This window comes from Sander lucioperca, chromosome 15 (assembly GCF_008315115.2).
Source record: "Sander lucioperca isolate FBNREF2018 chromosome 15, SLUC_FBN_1.2, whole genome shotgun sequence".
In the NCBI taxonomy this organism is placed as follows: Eukaryota; Metazoa; Chordata; class Actinopteri; order Perciformes; family Percidae; genus Sander; species Sander lucioperca.
Window position 1 is genome coordinate 31,124,248 of NC_050187.1, and position 18,470 is coordinate 31,142,717.

Sequence of the window (18,470 nt, forward strand, 5' to 3'; positions counted from 1 at the left end):
TAGTAGGCTAATGTTACGTTTTGAGTGGATGGTGAGCGTAAGACGCCGAAATGGATGCCAATAAGATTCTGAATGGAAAGTTTACTTTTAAAAAGTTGCCAAATGGTTCCATTGACAAGACCAAAGTGATCTGTGTGTTTTGTCGTTGTGAACTGAGCTATCATCGCAGCACATCCAGTCTGAAATACCACAGCTGATGCCAATTCTCCGCCCCCTTGTCAAAGCCGTTACATTGTGTGAGAGATTATTTGCTCCAAGTGTGAACGACTGCTCCAAGTGAAATTAAACACTACAGTATGCCAATGTTGTTTTCAATAAAAAAACATTTGCATAAAGCAAGCCGATCCATGTTGATAAGAGCATTAAAATGAGAAAAAAAATAATGGGACAAAAATAAATCAAGGGACGTTTAGAATAGATAAAAATGTGTGATTAATTGCAATTAATTGCGAGTTAACTATGACATTAATGCGATTAAATATTGTAATCTTTGACAGCACTAATTTTTAAATTAGCATTTTTGCAAAAATTTCACTTACCCCCTGCAGTACTCCAAAGTACCCCTAGGGGTACACGTACCCCCATTTGAGAACCACTGCTCTAGAGCTACAGCAGACTTTATTCAACTGTTTCCACAGGCTGAGTAGTACTCCTCGTCATGATTTAACTGATCGTGGCATCTTTGCTTCATCAAAATAAGACGAGACAGAAAGCCTGTATAAAATGTGAATGGAGTTTGTCCCCTGCAGCTACTTCTGTGTTTTGAGAGCTGCTCTGTTGTCAGCCAGTGAAGTCACTGACCTCCCCAAAAAACTTGACTCACTCAGCTGTTGACGTGTCAGCCTCAGCACGACGACAATCGTCTCTCTAATACTTGCTAACACCTCATGACAACGCCAGGCGCTCTCTGACTGACTCATTCACACCCACACACACTAACCAAAAACACAGCACTCACGCTCAAGAAAAAAATATTTCATATTTGTTTCAGATATTTCATCTGTCTTACCTGTATGGTTGGAGAACTGGACAGAGTTGATGGAGTCCACCTCGAACCCTAAAACCTGGAGGACAGAGAGAGGAAACAGATCAGGTGTCAGGAGAAGTTAACAGGTACACTGGCTTTAAATTTGACAACTCTATTTTGAGTATAGTTGTACACATATATACCACACTACTGCACAAAAGCAGACAGTACTGTATACAACTTGTTTAAGGTATTTAATACTGTAATTCTTACTGAGCAAAAATTAACAAAAAATGCCTTCATTTGTTTGATCATTAAACCTTCAATAAATTCTTTTTTTGGCCACTTGAGAGCAACAGAAACAGAAATACGTTACAAGTTGCGGCAAACACATTCAACATAATGAATGTAAGCCTGATAGTCACTCGCCTATTAATTCCTCTGTTTTTGGTCTCCACCAACTCCTGAGGGAAATGTGTGTCTCTTTAAAGGAGAATTCCGGCGCAAAATGAACCTAGGGGTTATTAACACATGATTACCGAGTCAACCGTTTGTCGGTACACGATCCGTTCTGCCTGCACGATCCGTTCTGCGCATGCGCAAGATAATACTGTTTTACCGAGGATACGACCTGCACGATCTGTTCCACGCTAGCCTATGGCTAGCCTCCACCGGGAAGCTAACGTTAGTTTAGCTAACAGCTAATTCGGCTAACTGCTAGCTGACAGCTAGATTCAGTCTAAAATAACGTTAACTCAAACGTAATGGGAAAAGCAGGCTACAGCTAAATTAAGACTTCACAGTAATAACAATAAAGACAAGTATTGAGTGATTGTATTTTAAATGAGCACAAGTAAAGTTGAACTGACGTAACAGCTGTTATATATGTTAGGTGTTTGTTATATATGTCAACGTTTATTTTCAAGTTTTATTTTGAGGGTCTTTTAAAGTTATTACATGCTGTCTCAGCTAGCAGTTAGCCGAATTAGCTGTTAGCTAAACAAACGTTAGCTTGCCTGTGGAGGCTAACGGCAGACCGCTACAATCAGCTAGCGGTTAGCCGAATGAGCCGTTAGCTAAACTAACGTTAGCTTGCCTGTGGAGGCTAACGGCAGACCGCTACAATCAGCTAGCGGTTAGCCGAATTAGCTGTTAGCTAAACTAACGTTAGCTTGGCTGTCGACCGGAAGCATGGAACAGATCGTGCAGTGTCGTAAATCCTCGTACAACCGCGCATGCGCGAACATTTTGCGCATGTGCAGAACGGATCGTGCAGGCAGAACGGATCGTGTACCGACACCGTTCTCTGGGATGTGTACTGTTCGCGTATACAGGCAGGCGCCATCTTGGGAAAACAGTCACGACCAGTCGAACGCTGTGCTTGAGCTATGTTACTGGTTACACGGGGTTTGTACACTTACAAAGTTCTCAATGCTTCGGTTTACATGTAGGGACCCTCATTATGCTACTGTGGAAGTGTGGTGCTATTTTGAGCCTTGTTAGTGGTATAGAAATAGTGATTTATTTTTACTTTACCTGTGCCCCGACGACTAGCTTTATAAGCTAATTAGCGGTTTGGGCTAAAACTGGTCACTTTCGATTAGCATGAAAACAAATTCCAGAGCACGGTCGACTCGGTGCACATGTGTTATTAGGTTCATTTTGCACCAGATTTCTCCTTTAACTGCTAAATGCTCCACTATGTTCTCCAGCTAGTCGCCAACTTTGTTTTTGTCTGTCTAAAACGCTATGAGAGCGGTGAGAGTGAACCAAATCAGAGTTGAGTTTTCGCTTCTGAACACACAAATAGCCATTCCTAAAATATCCTCATATGTTGGAATAAAACCTTTTTGTCAAATACTGTATATTGTGGCATATTTTCCAGGTCACCACTTGCAGCATATAACCATGTATCTGTAAAAAAATAAAAAACTCCATATGGCTTCATTTAACCCCGGCTGTGATCCGTGAGTGGAGATAAAAACAACATCCTCTCAGTTTAACTTCAGCTGAAACCTGCACAGATCTGCAACAGCTACATAAACCAACTCTTGGTGTCCTTCACTCTCTCTGTCTTTCTTAACAGATTTATTTTAATTAACCAGAGAGAGAAAGAGAGAGGGAAAGACACATGATCCATCCACGTGCGCAGTCGATTGTTAATCTGAATGACTTTATTTAATTGGGCTGAAGCAGGAAGCAGGCAGAGTAAAATGAGTTCTTTGTTCTTTTCAATTGACTGCAACTTTGAGATACAAGAATCTGCTTTCAGAAGGGAGCGGCAGTGATTCACCCCCTTTCACCTTGACTTTAAGTGTGGCATGTTTTCTGAAAGGTGAAATAATGTATTTGTATCATCAGCATGAGGCATTCAGGAAACATGCTAAGCTCTAAGTGGTGACAGGAATGCAGAACGTGACACCAGTTTTATTGAAAATACTATTTTGTAAAAGACTACCGTAGGAATACACTCCTGGTGGACATACAGAAGTGTGAATGATGATGATTGAGATCTTCTTATTCTAATCTTTGTTAGCGATAGAGACTGAGACTGTTTTCAGGAATCCTGTGGGTCACGGGATTCCTGCGGAATGGGAGTCAATTTCACTAATCATCACATGGACGGGACAGGAAAAAAAGTCAACTGGATCTGGCAGGATGGGAATTATAGCAATAAGTCTGTCTTTATATATAAATATGCTGTTCTAATATGAATAAACGCTATTACCTTATGGGAATGGGACAGGAGCCGTTCTTCCAGGATTGGGACGGCTCTGTCATAGGAGTTTTTTTGTGGCAGTGGGATGAACAGAAGTGAAAATCCACTCCAGTGTCGCCCTCTAATCTTTGTGATTTTCTATTAATATCCAAAGGGAAAAGCCCATTTTCTTCAGAAGCCCTCCAACCCTGCGGCTGCTCAAAATTGAGTTAACACTTAAGCAGAGAAGATGGTTAACAGGATACAAGTTCCCTTTATAAATATGAAATAATAATATTATGTACACTCAATTGCCAGTTTATTGGCTACACCATGATAGAACTAATGCAGTCTAACTACCCGGCAGTAAATCCTACATTCATGGAAGTCATAATGTTTTTTAAAAAACATTTTCATTGTGTTTACTTTGAGACAAAAGAGAAGTGCCAATGTTAAATGAACATATTTTTAGAGTGTTAAACACTGCGTTGGTAACATGTTCCCGACTCATTTTGAAATTTTGGAAGGAGTCTCATGCCCCAACACTTAGAATGTGGAAAGAAAGAATGACTGAGAATGCTGCGTGCGAAAAGATGCTGGGAAGACTACATTGTACGAATGAATCCATGAAAGAACAATGGGACAATTTCTGCACCTACATGTCTACAATGTAATTTGAACATCAGTTGTTCACAGAGATGTACATTGAACCTCACTGTTGTGTTTTTTTTTGTTTTTTTTCTTTGTTGTTTCTCTGTTATAAAATAAAAAAACTCAATAAATATTTGAATTATTAAAAAAAAACATTTTCATTGAGGTGTTATTTAAGGATGAACCGGGGACGTTGCAATTCATGGCTGCAGAGGCGCCCCCTTTAAGGTCAATTTAACGGCTGTATTTTGTGGTGCTGTTGAATTATATTATGTTATATTATACATTGATATAAATGATAAGTGCTACAGTAAATATTAAAAGCACTTTCAGTATGCTACAATTCAAAACACAAACTACAGCCTCCAAAATGACCATCAAATTGAATCAACATCTCTAAGACAGTTTCAACGTAGGGCTGGGCGATAGGGAGAAAATCAGATATCACGATGTTCTTGACCAAATACCTCGATATCGATATTACAGCAATATTCTAGGGTTGACAATTGGTGCTTAACAACATATCTTTACACTTAGATTTTAGAATAATAATCATCAGTAATGTGGACATGATGTCTAAGTGGGGAAAAGGCAAATAATAGAGCAGCTAGGACAGTCTGGTAAGTTCAGAAAAGAAAGTGCATCACTTTACTGTAATGCAGCCTTTAAAACCAGGAAAAGACAACACTTATGTCATATCACGATATTACGATATCCAAAATCTAAGACTTTCTCATAGTCTCATAGTCTCAACTTTGTCTCATATCACGATATCGATATAATATCGATATATTGCCCAGCTCTACTTCAACGGAACATTATAGCCTTTATGAAGGTAGGATTTAATGCAGGATTGACTGATGAACTTTAAATAAACAAATTCCCATTTAAGAGAAAGGATTCTTGTAACTCACAAACAAAGTGTGTCGCCAAGACTCTCAGCTACCTTACATTGACTTGAAGTTGAATTAAGAATTGATTTTGAGGTTTTGGTGTTAGCCTTTTAATGTGCTCATATTATGCTTTTTGGCTCTTCCACTATCCTGTATTGTGTTATATCTTTTTGTGCACATTATAGGTTTAGCTAGCAGTACTTAAAACCTCGCCTAGTTTTTATTATACTAATAAAGTGTTTTTAAAACCAAAGATACATTTTTACGTGTAAGTAAGTATTAGCCTCACGCTAATTTATCAAGACTAGGCCTACCGGCTAAACTAACGCTAGCTTCATGGCAACCTCTACACCTGGCGAGTCCCCACTCCCCCTCAGGATTTCCTCGTTGTTCAATAATACAAACAAAGAAATTGCTGACCTCAGGGAAGATGTTCGTCGGCTTTCCGAGGACTTAAAAACCAAAGATGCTTTGTTAACCGCCTGCTTGGACGTGGCTCATAATCAGTCGCTCCGGATCTCATCTCTCTCGGCGGCCTTCCAGGATACCGCGCCATGGGACCCAGCTGCCTGCCCACGGCCATCGTCCTGCTCGACACCGGTTATCAAGCCACCCTGGACTGAGGTGGTTTGCGGCCGAAAGAGAGCCTCGGGTAGGGCTCCATCGCCTCCTGCCCTCAGCCTCTCCAACCGCTTCAATGCTTTGTCGGAGTCGGAGCCGGTGGTGGCCAGTGCGGCTCACCGGGCTCGCCCCGCTTCAAAGCAGACTGACCAGCCGTCGTCACGGAAGACGATTGCTACCGCGCGGCGAAAGCTTCTGAGGGATGCGGTAGTCAGACGGTCCGGTGGCCTACACTGCCTGGATCGGCCAAATGACAACGTTCCTCAAAAACAATCTCCACAACCGAACGGTAAGCATTCTTCCTCTTCTTTTCCCTGCCCATCTGAAACCGACACTGACTGTTTTGCTCCCGTCACCGGCTACCCACACCCCCCCACTCCTCGTCCGCTCTTCCCCCTAACCACAGTAATTATTGGGGACTCCATCACTAGAGACCTACGGTTTCATAATGCTGTCACACACTGTTTTCCCGGAGCCAAAGTTGCAGACATCCTGGCTAAAGTTATGGACCTGATACCCTCATTTCCGACCTCTATCAAACGCATCGTGGTCCATTGTGGACATAACGACATGTCCACTCGGATTCAGGAGTGTGAGCGCACAAGGCGAGACTTTACCACTCTCATTGAGGCTTTAAAAAGCACTGGGAAGTCGGTTTTTATTTCGGGCCCACTTCCATCTCTAGGTCGCGGATCAGGCCTCTTTAGCAGACTACTCTCCCTTAACACCTGGCTCCAGCTCACATGCAGTATTCACAGGATAGGTTTTATTGACAACTTCAATCTGTTTTGGGAACGTGGCTCCCTGTTCAGCAGGGATGGGATTCATCCCAATACACGCGGAAGCCAGATGCTACGTGGAAATTTGCACCACGCCCTGCATACCCAGACCTCTGATTGACTGTTTACATCCCGTAAACACTCCCACAAGCACACTGACCAGACACACTCTCCCAAAGTCAATAATCAGAGATACAGCGCTATACGCCCCTCTGTGCTCCCTTCAGAGCAATCACCCATTCATAATCCCATAACCACCGTGTCTGTCCCCCGACTGAGACCGTTTAAACCAAACGCTAACAAAAGAGGTGCTATACTAAACAACCTAATTGGAATTAAAACAACCACTGCAACGACAGAACAGAATAGGAAAATCAAATGTGGACTATTAAATATTAGATCTCTGTCATCGAAAGCATTATTGGTAAACGAATTGATATCAGATAACCACATTGATTTATTCTGCCTCACCGAAACCTGGCTGGGCCATGACGAATATGTTAGTTTAAACGAAGCCACTCCTCCCAGTCATAATAATACCCAAATTCCACGAGGCTCAGGCCGAGGAGGGGGAGTTGCAGCCATATTTGACTCGAGCCTGTTAATTAATCCTAAACCTAAACTAAATTATAACTCGTTTGAAAGCCTTGTTCTTAATCTTCAACACCCAACATGGAAAACAGTACAGCCAATTATATTCGTTGTTGTTTACCGAGCACCAGGTCCATATTCTGAGTTTTTATCTGAATTCTCAGAGTTTTTATCATGCGTAGTCCTTCAATCAGACAAAGTACTTATTGTAGGTGATTTTAATATCCATGTGGACATTGAGAGCAATAGCCTTAGTACTGCTTTCAATTCACTGCTAGAATCTATTGGTTTCAGTCAGAGGGTGCATAAGGCCACGCACTGTTTTAACCACACCCTCGACCTTGTGCTAGAATATGGCATCAAAATTGACGATTTAATAGTATTTCCGCAGAATCCTTTATTATCAGACCATTTTTAATAACTTTCGAATTCCTACTACCAGACTATACGAAATTAAATAAAAGTTTCTACACTAGATGCTTATCTGACAGTGCTATAGCTAAATTTAAGGAAGCTATTCCAACAGCACTTAACTCAATGTCATGCCTTAATATAACAGAGGACTGTTATGTTAACTCTAGTCCCTCCCAACTTGATAACTTTGTAGACGCTGCTACGGCCTGCCTACGGACTACTTTAGACTCGGTTGCTCCTCTCAAAAAGAAGATGATGAAGGAAAGGAAACTAGCACCTTGGTATAACTCCCAAACTCGCAAATTAAAACAAATCTCACGAAAACTTGAAAGTAAATGGCGTTCCACCAAACTGGAAGAATCTCGTGTGGATTGGCAAGATAGTCTAAAAAATTATAGGAGGGCCCTCAGAAATGCCAGATCAGACTATTACTCAACACTAATAGAAGAAAATAAGAACAACCCAAGGTTTCTTTTCAGCACTGTAGCCAGGCTGACAGATAGTCACAGCTCTATTGAGCCATCTATTCCTATAGCTCTGAGCAGTGATGACTTCATGACCTTTTTTAATGATAAAATTATAACAATTAGAGAAAAAATTCATCACCTTCTGCCCACAGCTTCCAACGACTCACCATTGGGCGCAGGAGGGCTAGAGAGAACGATAAGACCTGATACTTATTTAGACGGCTTTTATCCTTTAGACCTCCAACAATTAATGTTAAGGGTCTCTTCAGCTAAGCCAACTACCTGTCTCTTAGACCCCATTCCAACGAAGCTACTTAAAGAAGCACTACCCGTGGTCAACACCACATTACTAGATACGATCAATATGTCCTTATTAACGGGTCACGTACCGCAGTCTTTTAAAGTAGCTGTGATAAAACCTATTCTGAAAAAACCCACCCTCGACCCTGAGGTCTTAGCCAACTATAGACCTATATCTAACCTCCCGTTTCTCTCCAAAATCCTTGAGAAGGTAGTCGCTAATCAATTGTGTGACTTTCTGCATAGAAATAGTCTATTTGAAGACTTTCAGTCAGGATTTAGAATGCATCATAGCACAGAGACGGCACTGGTGAAAATCACTAACGACCTTCTAACTGCTGCTGACAAAGGACTTGTCTCCGTACTTGTCTTATTAGATCTTAGTGCTGCATTCGACACTATTGACCATACCATCCTCTTACAGAGACTGGAACATTTAGTTGGCATTAAAGGAATCGCACTAAGCTGGTTTAAGTCCTATTTTTCTGAGCGATCCCAATTTGTTAATATTAACGATAAACCATCCAAATACGCTAAAGTTAGCCATGGCGTTCCTCAAGGCTCAGTGCTTGGACCAATTCTATTCTCTTTATATATGCTTCCTCTAGGCAATATTATTAGGAAACACTCAATTAACTTTCACTGTTACGCAGACGACACCCAATTATATCTGTCAATCAAGCCAGACGAAAGCGGTCAGTTAGCTAAACTTCAAGCGTGCATTAAAGATATAAAATCCTGGATGACCCACAATTTTCTGATGTTGAACTCAAACAAAACGGAAGTTATTGTGCTGGGACCCAAGCACCACCGAACTTCATTATCTAAATATATAGCTACCCTAGATGGTATTGCCCTGGCCTCCAGCACTACTGTCAGAAATCTAGGAGTCATTTTTGACCAGGATCTATCCTTTAACGCCCACTTAAAACAAACCTCAAGAACAGCCTTTTTCCATCTTCGTAACATTGCCAAAATCAGGAACATCCTGTCTCAAAACGATGCTGAAAAACTAGTCCATGCATTCGTAACTTCCCGGCTGGACTACTGTAATTCTTTACTATCAGGCTGCTTAAATAAGTCCCTCAAGACCCTCCAGCTGATCCAGAATGCTGCAGCACGTGTTCTGACAAGAACTAACAAAAGAGATCACATTTCTCCTGTATTAGCTTCTCTGCATTGGCTTCCTGTAAAATCCAGGATTGAATTTAAAATCCTTCTCCTGACCTACAAAGCACTAAATGGTCAAGCACCATCATACATAGAAGAGCTTTTAGTACCTTATTGTCCCACTAGAGCACTGCGCTCCCAGAACTCAGAGCTACTTGTGGTTCCTAGAGTCTCTAAAAGTAGAATCGGAGCCAGAGCCTTCAGCTACCAGGCTCCTCTCCTGTGGAACCAGCTCCCAACTTGGGTTCGGGGGGCTGACACCGTCGCCACATTTAAGAATAAACTGAAAACCATCATCTTTGATAAAGCTTATAGTTAGGGAGTGAGGAGTTGCAGCATAGTAGAGTAGAGTAGAGGGAGGCAGGAAGTACAAGCCCGTTCCGGCAGGGGAGAGTACGAGCCCGGTCCAGGGCCCCTCTCTTTAGCCTGCCTCTCTTAGTTATGCTATTATAACTCTAGACTGCTGTGGGAAGCTCCTTCCAAGGACACAATGAGCCGCTCCCTCTTCTCTCTTTTCACTTGTCTCCTTTTGTGTGCATCTTAGTCCCAGAAATGCCTGTTACTAACCTAGCTCTGGGGAGTTTTCTCCCCGGAGTCCCTTTGCTTCTTCTTCACCCAGAACATCGCCTTGGAATTGGGTGGCACCTACACCGGGGTCCTGGGTGCAGCTGACGCTATGGACTTACTACACCCTGCTACGCTCTGCGTTTCCCCGCAGTGTCCGACTGCGTCCTGCCGCGTCCAACCGCGTCCACCCAGGCTGCTGTGCCACACTACACCCCGTAACGCCCTGCTGTGCCCTACTATGACATGAACTACTATGACTACCATTGTGATCACTGCTTCACTATCTTTATTATGACTATTATTGCCACCATTCACCACTCCCCCAACTGGTGCCGTCAGACACCGCCTACCAAGAGTCTGGGTCTGTCCGAGGTTTCTTCCTAACAAAAAAAAGGGAGTTTTTCCTTGCCACTGTCGCAATAGCTACTGCTAATGCTTGCTCTTGAGGCAACCACTGTAATAGTTGGGGCTTCGTAAAGTACAGAGTTTGGTCTAGACCTACTCTATCTGTAAAGTGTCTCGAGATAACTCTTGTTATGATTTGATACTATAAATAAAATTGAATTGAATTGAATTACTTACTGCGCATGTACGACTCCCAACAAAGATGGTACAGAAGTGAGATGTCTCACTCTGTAGCTAAAACAGAGAGCTCAACACACAGGGTGAAAAGAGGAACTGCAGCAAAGTGCAATACGACAAAAATATGGTGTTTTTAAAAAAATTAAACCACATAAACATATTCTGGTACAACCTCTAAATACAATAATGAACCTGAAAATGAGCATAATATGAGCGCTTTAAGTTTATTCTCAAAGATCTGTTTCTGTTACAGAGTCGTGAATAAGATGTGTTTTACTGTTTTAGAAACAGGACTCTTTCACATAGAAGCAACCTGTCCATTATAACATGCTCCTTTGGTTAAGCAGGATGCAAATTGATTGTTGATGTAAAACCGTGTATTTACGGCCTACAGATGTAGATGGGGCTAAGAATATGCTATTTAGGTCACATCCTTTCTCGCTTTTTTCATAAGCCTCAAGTCAGTGGCAAGATAGACTGATCACATCTGAGTCAACACAAACGTTACATTTACTGCATCGTGACTTAGCAGGCAGTCCCTCGGCTTTGGGTTTGCTCCTGTACGTTCACTGTTAATTTGCACATTGTTAAACAAATGTTCCCAGTGTTTGTTTCCATCTTTTTATTCTTGCATCAGCCTATTAAATGCCTGTCACATGCTACCGCAGCCCAACATGATGTGTTATTTTGTTGGACTAACAACAACAAGACTAATACCCCTTTCCCACTGGCCAAAGAACCCACTTACACTCACTAACATCTGGCTTTTGTCTGTAGTGGGAAAAAGTTGCAATTGGCATTCACTCCCAGGAAAAATTACTCTGCTGTAGGCACGTAGTCTGGCTATCACCAGACCAAGCTCAATCTTTAAAGACTGAACATTAGTCTGGGGAGTCTGCTCTGTACTTTCTACTGCACAAGAGGCGTGATCAATGGGCATAGTTCAAATCACTCTGTACGCAATTGGATAGTCCTTCAACCAATCAGACCAACGATCCGGGTGACGTAGCAGCGACAGCGGCATCAACGGGTTGCTGCGCTTCGGTGGCCGCCATGTTGAATGTAAACAAAAAGCTGCTTGGTCGCTTCTCTATCGTCATAGTGTTAAACCCGCCAATAGCGCCAGGTGGATAGTTTGTGATTGGTCCCCGCAAATTTGTAATGGAAGCAGGATAGAATAATGTACAGGTTTCCAGCCTGAGCTGCAGGGAGAAATCAAATCGGCAGCAGATCGGGCTGGGTTTACCCAGTCTGCATAGTAGGCACGGGTATTTATCAGCAACCAGGGTTCAGAATTAGCACCATACCAGCCAAATGCTGGTAAAATATGCAAGTGGCTGGCAGATTTGCTTCACTCACCAGCCCAAAAAAACAATGGTAATCTATTGAGTAGCTGGTAAAATTTGAACATTCACTAGCCATTTGGCTGGTGGACGAAAAAGTTAATTTTAAACCCTGTCAGCAACAACGATCGAACCGATCAGGAGTGATTGAAACAGGACACCCGGCTGATTATCAGCCCTTTTCCGGTGCAATGCTGTGATGCGCGTCAGCTCCGTCGGTAACTTTAGTCATCTCGGCCACAAATTCCGTCCGTCTACGTTCACTATCTTAGTTCAGCGCGTTAGCATGCTAACATTTGCTAAATAGCACTACACACAAAGTACAGCTGAGGCTGATGGGAATGTCATTTGTTCTCTTTTGGTCATAAACCAAAGTATTAGACAAACAATGAATGGTCTGGGAACCATGAATGACTGTACAAAATTGAATTTAATAGCTGTTGAGATGTTTCAGGATCCACAACAGTAGTCAACCCGGCCAACCGACCAGACGCCGCTAGCGTAGCTTAAAAGATCCACAGGTATTAAATTGACAAATACATGAAATTAGCAAAAAGCTGCACGGTTGAACAATTCATTTGCCAAGCTGTAACCAGCAAAACCAGCATTTTTGCTTAACAATTTGAATGATTAATCAATTATCAAGCTAGTTATCTGTTTAAGAAGTTATCCGTGAATTAACGTATTTCAGCTTTAGCCACAAAAACATGTTTATTATATTAACTAGAAATAAGCACTGAATACAGGCTTGTCTGGCTACCAACAAGGACAACATCAGTAGGCCTATCTAAATCTAAATGAGCTGCCAGTTAAATATGTTCCAAGGCACTTGGGGTTTTTTTCCCACCAAGTGCGGATCATTCTTCCATTCAAAGCATAACGATTCACTCTCAGAACAGCAGGGTAGTGACATGTCAGCAAATATTCTTTGTCCCTAAGCAAAACACTGCATCCCGCTGGTTTCAGGGACACTGAAACCATCCCTTTGAGAAATAAACAACCTATCACATTGATAATGCACTTATTCAGCTTTTATAGTCTCTCCTTCAGTGGACTTCTACATCAACAACCTGCTTAGTTCTTCTCTTGGGCAGTGTTACCTTCATAAAATGTCCTTGTTTTTGAACGAGCAACTGTTTTTTGCATTCAGGAGGAAATCCCACTGACTACTAAGCTATTTCAAAATAATACTAATTCAAATGAACTCAATATACGTATTACGTACTAATCCCTAATTTTGTGCCGGAAGACAGCAGTGGATTTGAATTTTGTTTCTGTGTGAAAGCTGAACCTATCCAGCCGAGCTCTAAGGCAGCCTGTCTCCATCTTCAGTGACGTCACCAGGAGGAATCCAGTGGCAGCCAATCAGAGCCCTGCTTCCTCATACCGCTGTCTCCTGTCTGCCGACAGGCCGGAGATTCTCTCTCCTGTCAGCACGGAGAGAGGGATGCCCTGCGCGCTCGCTGACATCATCATTATCTTATCCCTTATCTTAAACACCAACTGAATCATGGTTGTGTGACTGAGTGAGAGCAGCTCCTTTGCTGGCCTGTGGGCTTTCCATTTATCAGTTTCAATTTAAAATACTGTCAGTGTTTTTTTTTCATTTTTTTCTTACGTCCACAAGCACCAATAATGGTTCATTCACAAACTAATGCATTAGCCAAGTACACTTACAACACTGTAAAGGTATAGCCTAGTTTACTTATCAACCTGATGTCTTCTGATGATATACCTCTCTGACATTTAGATCAGTATTATCCTTCTTAACATCTCATTCAAGTAAAAAAAAAGAAGGTGCCTGAAGGGTTTGTCTCCTTAGATTTAAGAATTGAAAAATGAAAAAAGGCCAATTTCATCACTGTAATAATTTGAAAGTGCCATTTGTATGACCTCACCAGAAGAACAGAGCATAAAGAAATCACTACATCTGCAAGACTTGTCAATAGTTCAATTTAAATTGTAAAATGCTATTTAAAAATTAGAATTTAGGTTTTATAGCTTGCTTGACTTGCAGGAACCCTATACAAAGACTAAAAAGACTTGTGAAGGCAGTTTAGTACTGACACGGTCTGCATAATCAAACAGCGTAAATATAATCTTACTAATGTACAAACATTTAAAGATGCTCTGAAAAATGATTTGTACCGGCACATACAGGTTTTAGGATCAATATTTGGTGATTGTAAAACTATTACTTTTTCTATTTTTTTTCACTTTCATTAACAACGTAATAAAACATCAATACAGTGTTATCTTATTAATGTTGACACTTTAAAAATGCATATTGGCATCAACACATATGGGTGTGTTTAAAAGCTAGATGCATCAATTTGTCCTACTAATAATAATAATACTTACAGTGAACTTAACTATGATTTGCGTTGGTTAAGCTGTGAGCAGCTAGAGTCACATTCAGAGAAGGTTTATTACAATGTACTGGAGTGTCTAAACTTAAGTAAGCAGCACTGGTAAAAACCTATTTTAACATTAGCCTGGTACAAACAGGCCTTAATCAGCCATAATGGTTCAACATTAGTGGCTGCACTGAACCCTGTGACATGCATGAAAGCCCAGCAGCCATTAGGGTAACCACAAAATACATCCTGGGGCACAGCAGGCTAAAAATAGAATCGGCACTTCACACAACAAGTGACTGTCTTTCAAGATGATGGGATATTTACTGTAGGCCTATACGAGCCTCACCATCACTACGGACTGCCACGCTGCTGGAGGACACTATGAAACTAAAAATCACCAACAGCATCATCATCATCATCATCATCATCATCATCATGGCAATTATAGATCCAAAGCAATCGCTGTTATCATCCTACGGTCAACATTAGGGATCATAAAGGAAAATGACTCTCACTTTCATGGCCGAGAGGAGCTAAAAACCTCTGTGTCCTTTCACATAACATCAAATAAATGGCTTGTTTTGAATGCAATTGCTCTTTTTGGCTCCTTATTCTGGTAGTTATGCCTTCTTGTTAGGTACTCAGTACACTTTGCCTTTAGGTAAGGGCTTATTTAGTCCCTCTGACTACTGACCGTCACCATCCGCCATACAACGTGTATTCTGTTACCAGAAAAGGCCTTAAAAATCAGACAAACATCAATCAAAACCTCTCCAATTCAAAAACAATGAAAAGTTTAGGCTATATAAAACGTCATAGTGTTGAGTCAACTCTGAACCAATCAGCTGTTAAATCAGGTGAGAGCCAGGCGTTTCCCATCATGCCACGGTTCTTGGAGTCGGTGGAGAGCAACTGCGGTGCCTGGCTCTAAAAACGGTGGCCACCGCCTCGATCTCGTGAGGTTATCGTTGCCCACGTGTGCATTACTTCACAACAAGGCGGGATCAAGTCTGACACAAATGTAACCGGCATAGGAGGCGATCGCTGGTCATCGATCCTGCACAGGCCTGTCTTTTCTCAAACCAGCTTAATGACCCAACACGAAGGTCACTAGTTCCTATTATTAAGATTAAGAACAAGACACATGTTAAGCCACTAAAAAGCTGTACTTTATCTATAAGTGCTTTACAATACACTGTGTTATTAAGGTTAAATGACTAATGCCTACTCTGCTCCCTTTTCTTCAGATGACCCTCTGATCAGGTGTGGGAGTAGGGCTGGGTACCGAATTCAATAACTTTTAAGGCACCGAAATAATTGTCTCAAAAGTATTGAGTATCGAAAAATGCCTCGTCATTCAATGCCCAAATTCAGTTCCTAAGGAGTAAATCTCATCAGCGTCAGTGAGCCAATAAGAATGCATTATGCTTCTACCGATCTAATAATGTTGCTGATTGTCTGTCTAACGTTACATGTTGCAGGAATAACTCTACGTTATGCACAGAGACTGCGCACTAGGGGTGTGCAAAAAAATCGATTCACATTTTTATCGCGATTCAAGCTCTACCAATTCAAAATCGATTCACAGAATTCCAAAAATCAATTAATTTTTTTTTTAATTGTATTTTTACTGCAGTCACATGGGAAAAGTAACCACATTTACATACTGTGAATCTTTTTTTTTTTTTTTTTAAATCGAGAATTGTTTTTGAATCGGAAATCGATTTTGAATCGAATATTGAGCCTAAAAATCGATGTCGAATCGTGACATTTTCGGAATCGGGCACCACTACTGCGCACATGTACTAGTCACATAAATGGTCATGTATAAAGAGGCAGATATCATGACAGACATTACCAAAAAACAAAAACATAAAAGCATCACTCTCCTTAACTTCTGTTGGCTACTGTGGTGAACACTTTTAGCTGACAGTCAGTCTAAAGATTATTGAGATTAACTATTAACATAATGTAAAGAGTCAGTGCTTGCTATGGTCACTTGCATCTTATTAATGTATAAACTAAGCAGTGATTTTGAACTTTGTTTGAGGTTTCCCAATACAGCTTTAACAGAAACTAGCCTGAGCATAGTTAAACATTATAAAGATACAGAAACATCCCAATGCACTGCCCAGTACGGCTGGCAATATGACCTCAAATCTATATTAAGATAAATAAGCAGATTTACACCATTAACCATAAATATAACAAAGATTATTTTACATTCATCAGGGCATGTATTTCCTTCTCATGTTAGCTCACTTCTAAAATGATTATTCTGATTAATTACCAGTTAAATATACTTGACTGTTAGCTAATTGGTTGGTTGACCTTTTGCCAAGATGTCACCGTTTGGTTTAACTGGTTATGTACATTTATTTAAAATGGCAATATGAGTAAATTTAGGTCTGTACGACATTCATAATTTAAGTAATTTAAAAAATTCCGTTTGATGTCTGGCTCTAGGCCTAATGCTGACAAGATAGATGGCAGACAGCTTTGGTCACAATTAATCTGAGTAAACAAAGAGGAAAACATCCACCTAACGGGGCAACCTTTAGCAGTAATCGATACACACTTTATTCACAGCAAATACCAACTGCTTTCAGTGTCACTGATCTTTATAAACAACTGTGTCTCTTATGTGGTCCTTTGTAACACACACACACACACACACACAACAAAGTCCATGTGTGCAATTACTCTAATGAAACACAGTCACGATCTGGCAAAATGCTCAACGTTCAGAAACAGCTGCCATGTCAGCGGGAAAGGAAGAAAACGTCCACGATAAACCCTTTTCCACCAATCTGTGCAAGTTTATCAGACAACTCAAAGCAGCAAGCTGTTGTATTGATTATTTGTCGATCCTGTAGTACAAGACTTGCAGGTTATCACCGCAGGAGGCTGGCTGGATTGGTGTCCATCTAGATGTTCCCATACACATCATGACCATTACAGCAGTCTGCCTGCCTGTCTGTGAGCAAATGATGGCAACCTGAGGCACCAACACTGTGGTGACTGGTTAACTGGCTGGGTCCAAGTTTCCCTCCGGCCCCTGAGATTATCATTACCTATCTTCTGCAACCGCACCGGTCCGGAGTACACTGTCACAGGCTGACTGAAGACTGAGCCTGAAAAGCTTGTTTCCACATATAAATGATCCTCACCTGGAGGTCCATTATTAGACACAACCCTGCCACCTCTGGCATTAACAACGTTGCTCTACAGCCAGGCGTTTATCATTAGTTTGAGCAACACATGTATGTTTTCTCATGATGGGCGATAAAACATGATAAAAAAACACCTTGCTCCATTATGGGACTCCCTCCCAGGTGTCATGCCACAATTTCTCCGTCAGATTAAGCGTTCCTCCTCGTCATCACGTCGTCAAATGAATAACGTGGACAACAAGACGACGTCAGCTACCGTGATATCACCCATATATTTCACATCTTTCAGTGAAATGGTTTGAGGACTAGGTGAATGGAGGGAACAGATTTTGTCAGGGAAACACAATTTGAACGACACCTCAGGTTTATTACTTGACATTTAGGTAACAACTGTTATTTGAGTTTTTTTTACAGCACGTCTAGCAATACCATTGTTTGTGGCCTCTACACTATACAATAGCGGGGGATAGGGCTGGGCAATATATCGTTATTATATTGATATGGTGATATAAGACTAGATATTGTCTGAGATTTTGGATAGTGTAATGTGACGTGTCTTAACCTGGTTTTACTGGCTGCATTACAGTAAAGGTCAATATCTGAACTTACCAGACTGTTTTAGCTGTTCTATTATTTGCCTTTAACCACTTAGTCATTATATCCACATTATTTATTACTTATAATTTATAAAAAAAATCTCATTGTGTAAATATTATGTGAAAGCACCAATTGTCAACCCTACAATATCGATATTGATATTTCCAATATATTGTGATAATTATATTTTCTCCATATCACTTAGCCCTAGCATGGGGGGAGTACAAGTAACCACGGCTACATATTAAATCATCCAGCGACAGTTTAGGTGAACGACCAATTTCTGTTAGCAAAGAC

At 41.2% G+C, this 18,470-nt stretch overlaps 1 protein-coding gene and 1 long non-coding RNA gene across 2 annotated transcripts in view; both read right to left on the minus strand.

Annotated features, from left to right (window-relative positions):
• The window catches only part of pdxkb (pyridoxal (pyridoxine, vitamin B6) kinase b), a 43,087-nt gene that overhangs the window by 17,507 nt on the left and 7,110 nt on the right, over positions 1 to 18,470 (minus strand). Inside the window, exon 3 of the mRNA XM_035992083.1 lies at positions 1,010 to 1,064. Within this exon, the coding sequence (XP_035847976.1) occupies positions 1,010 to 1,064 (55 nt within the window). The remainder of the gene's footprint in view (positions 1 to 1,009; positions 1,065 to 18,470) is intronic.
• On the minus strand, positions 1,251 to 12,106 carry LOC116061731. The gene is made up of 3 exons (XR_004107796.2): positions 11,984 to 12,106; positions 10,339 to 10,341; positions 1,251 to 1,264 (listed from the first exon to the last, which is right to left on the minus strand). It is a non-coding gene; the product is annotated as an uncharacterized LOC116061731 (long non-coding RNA).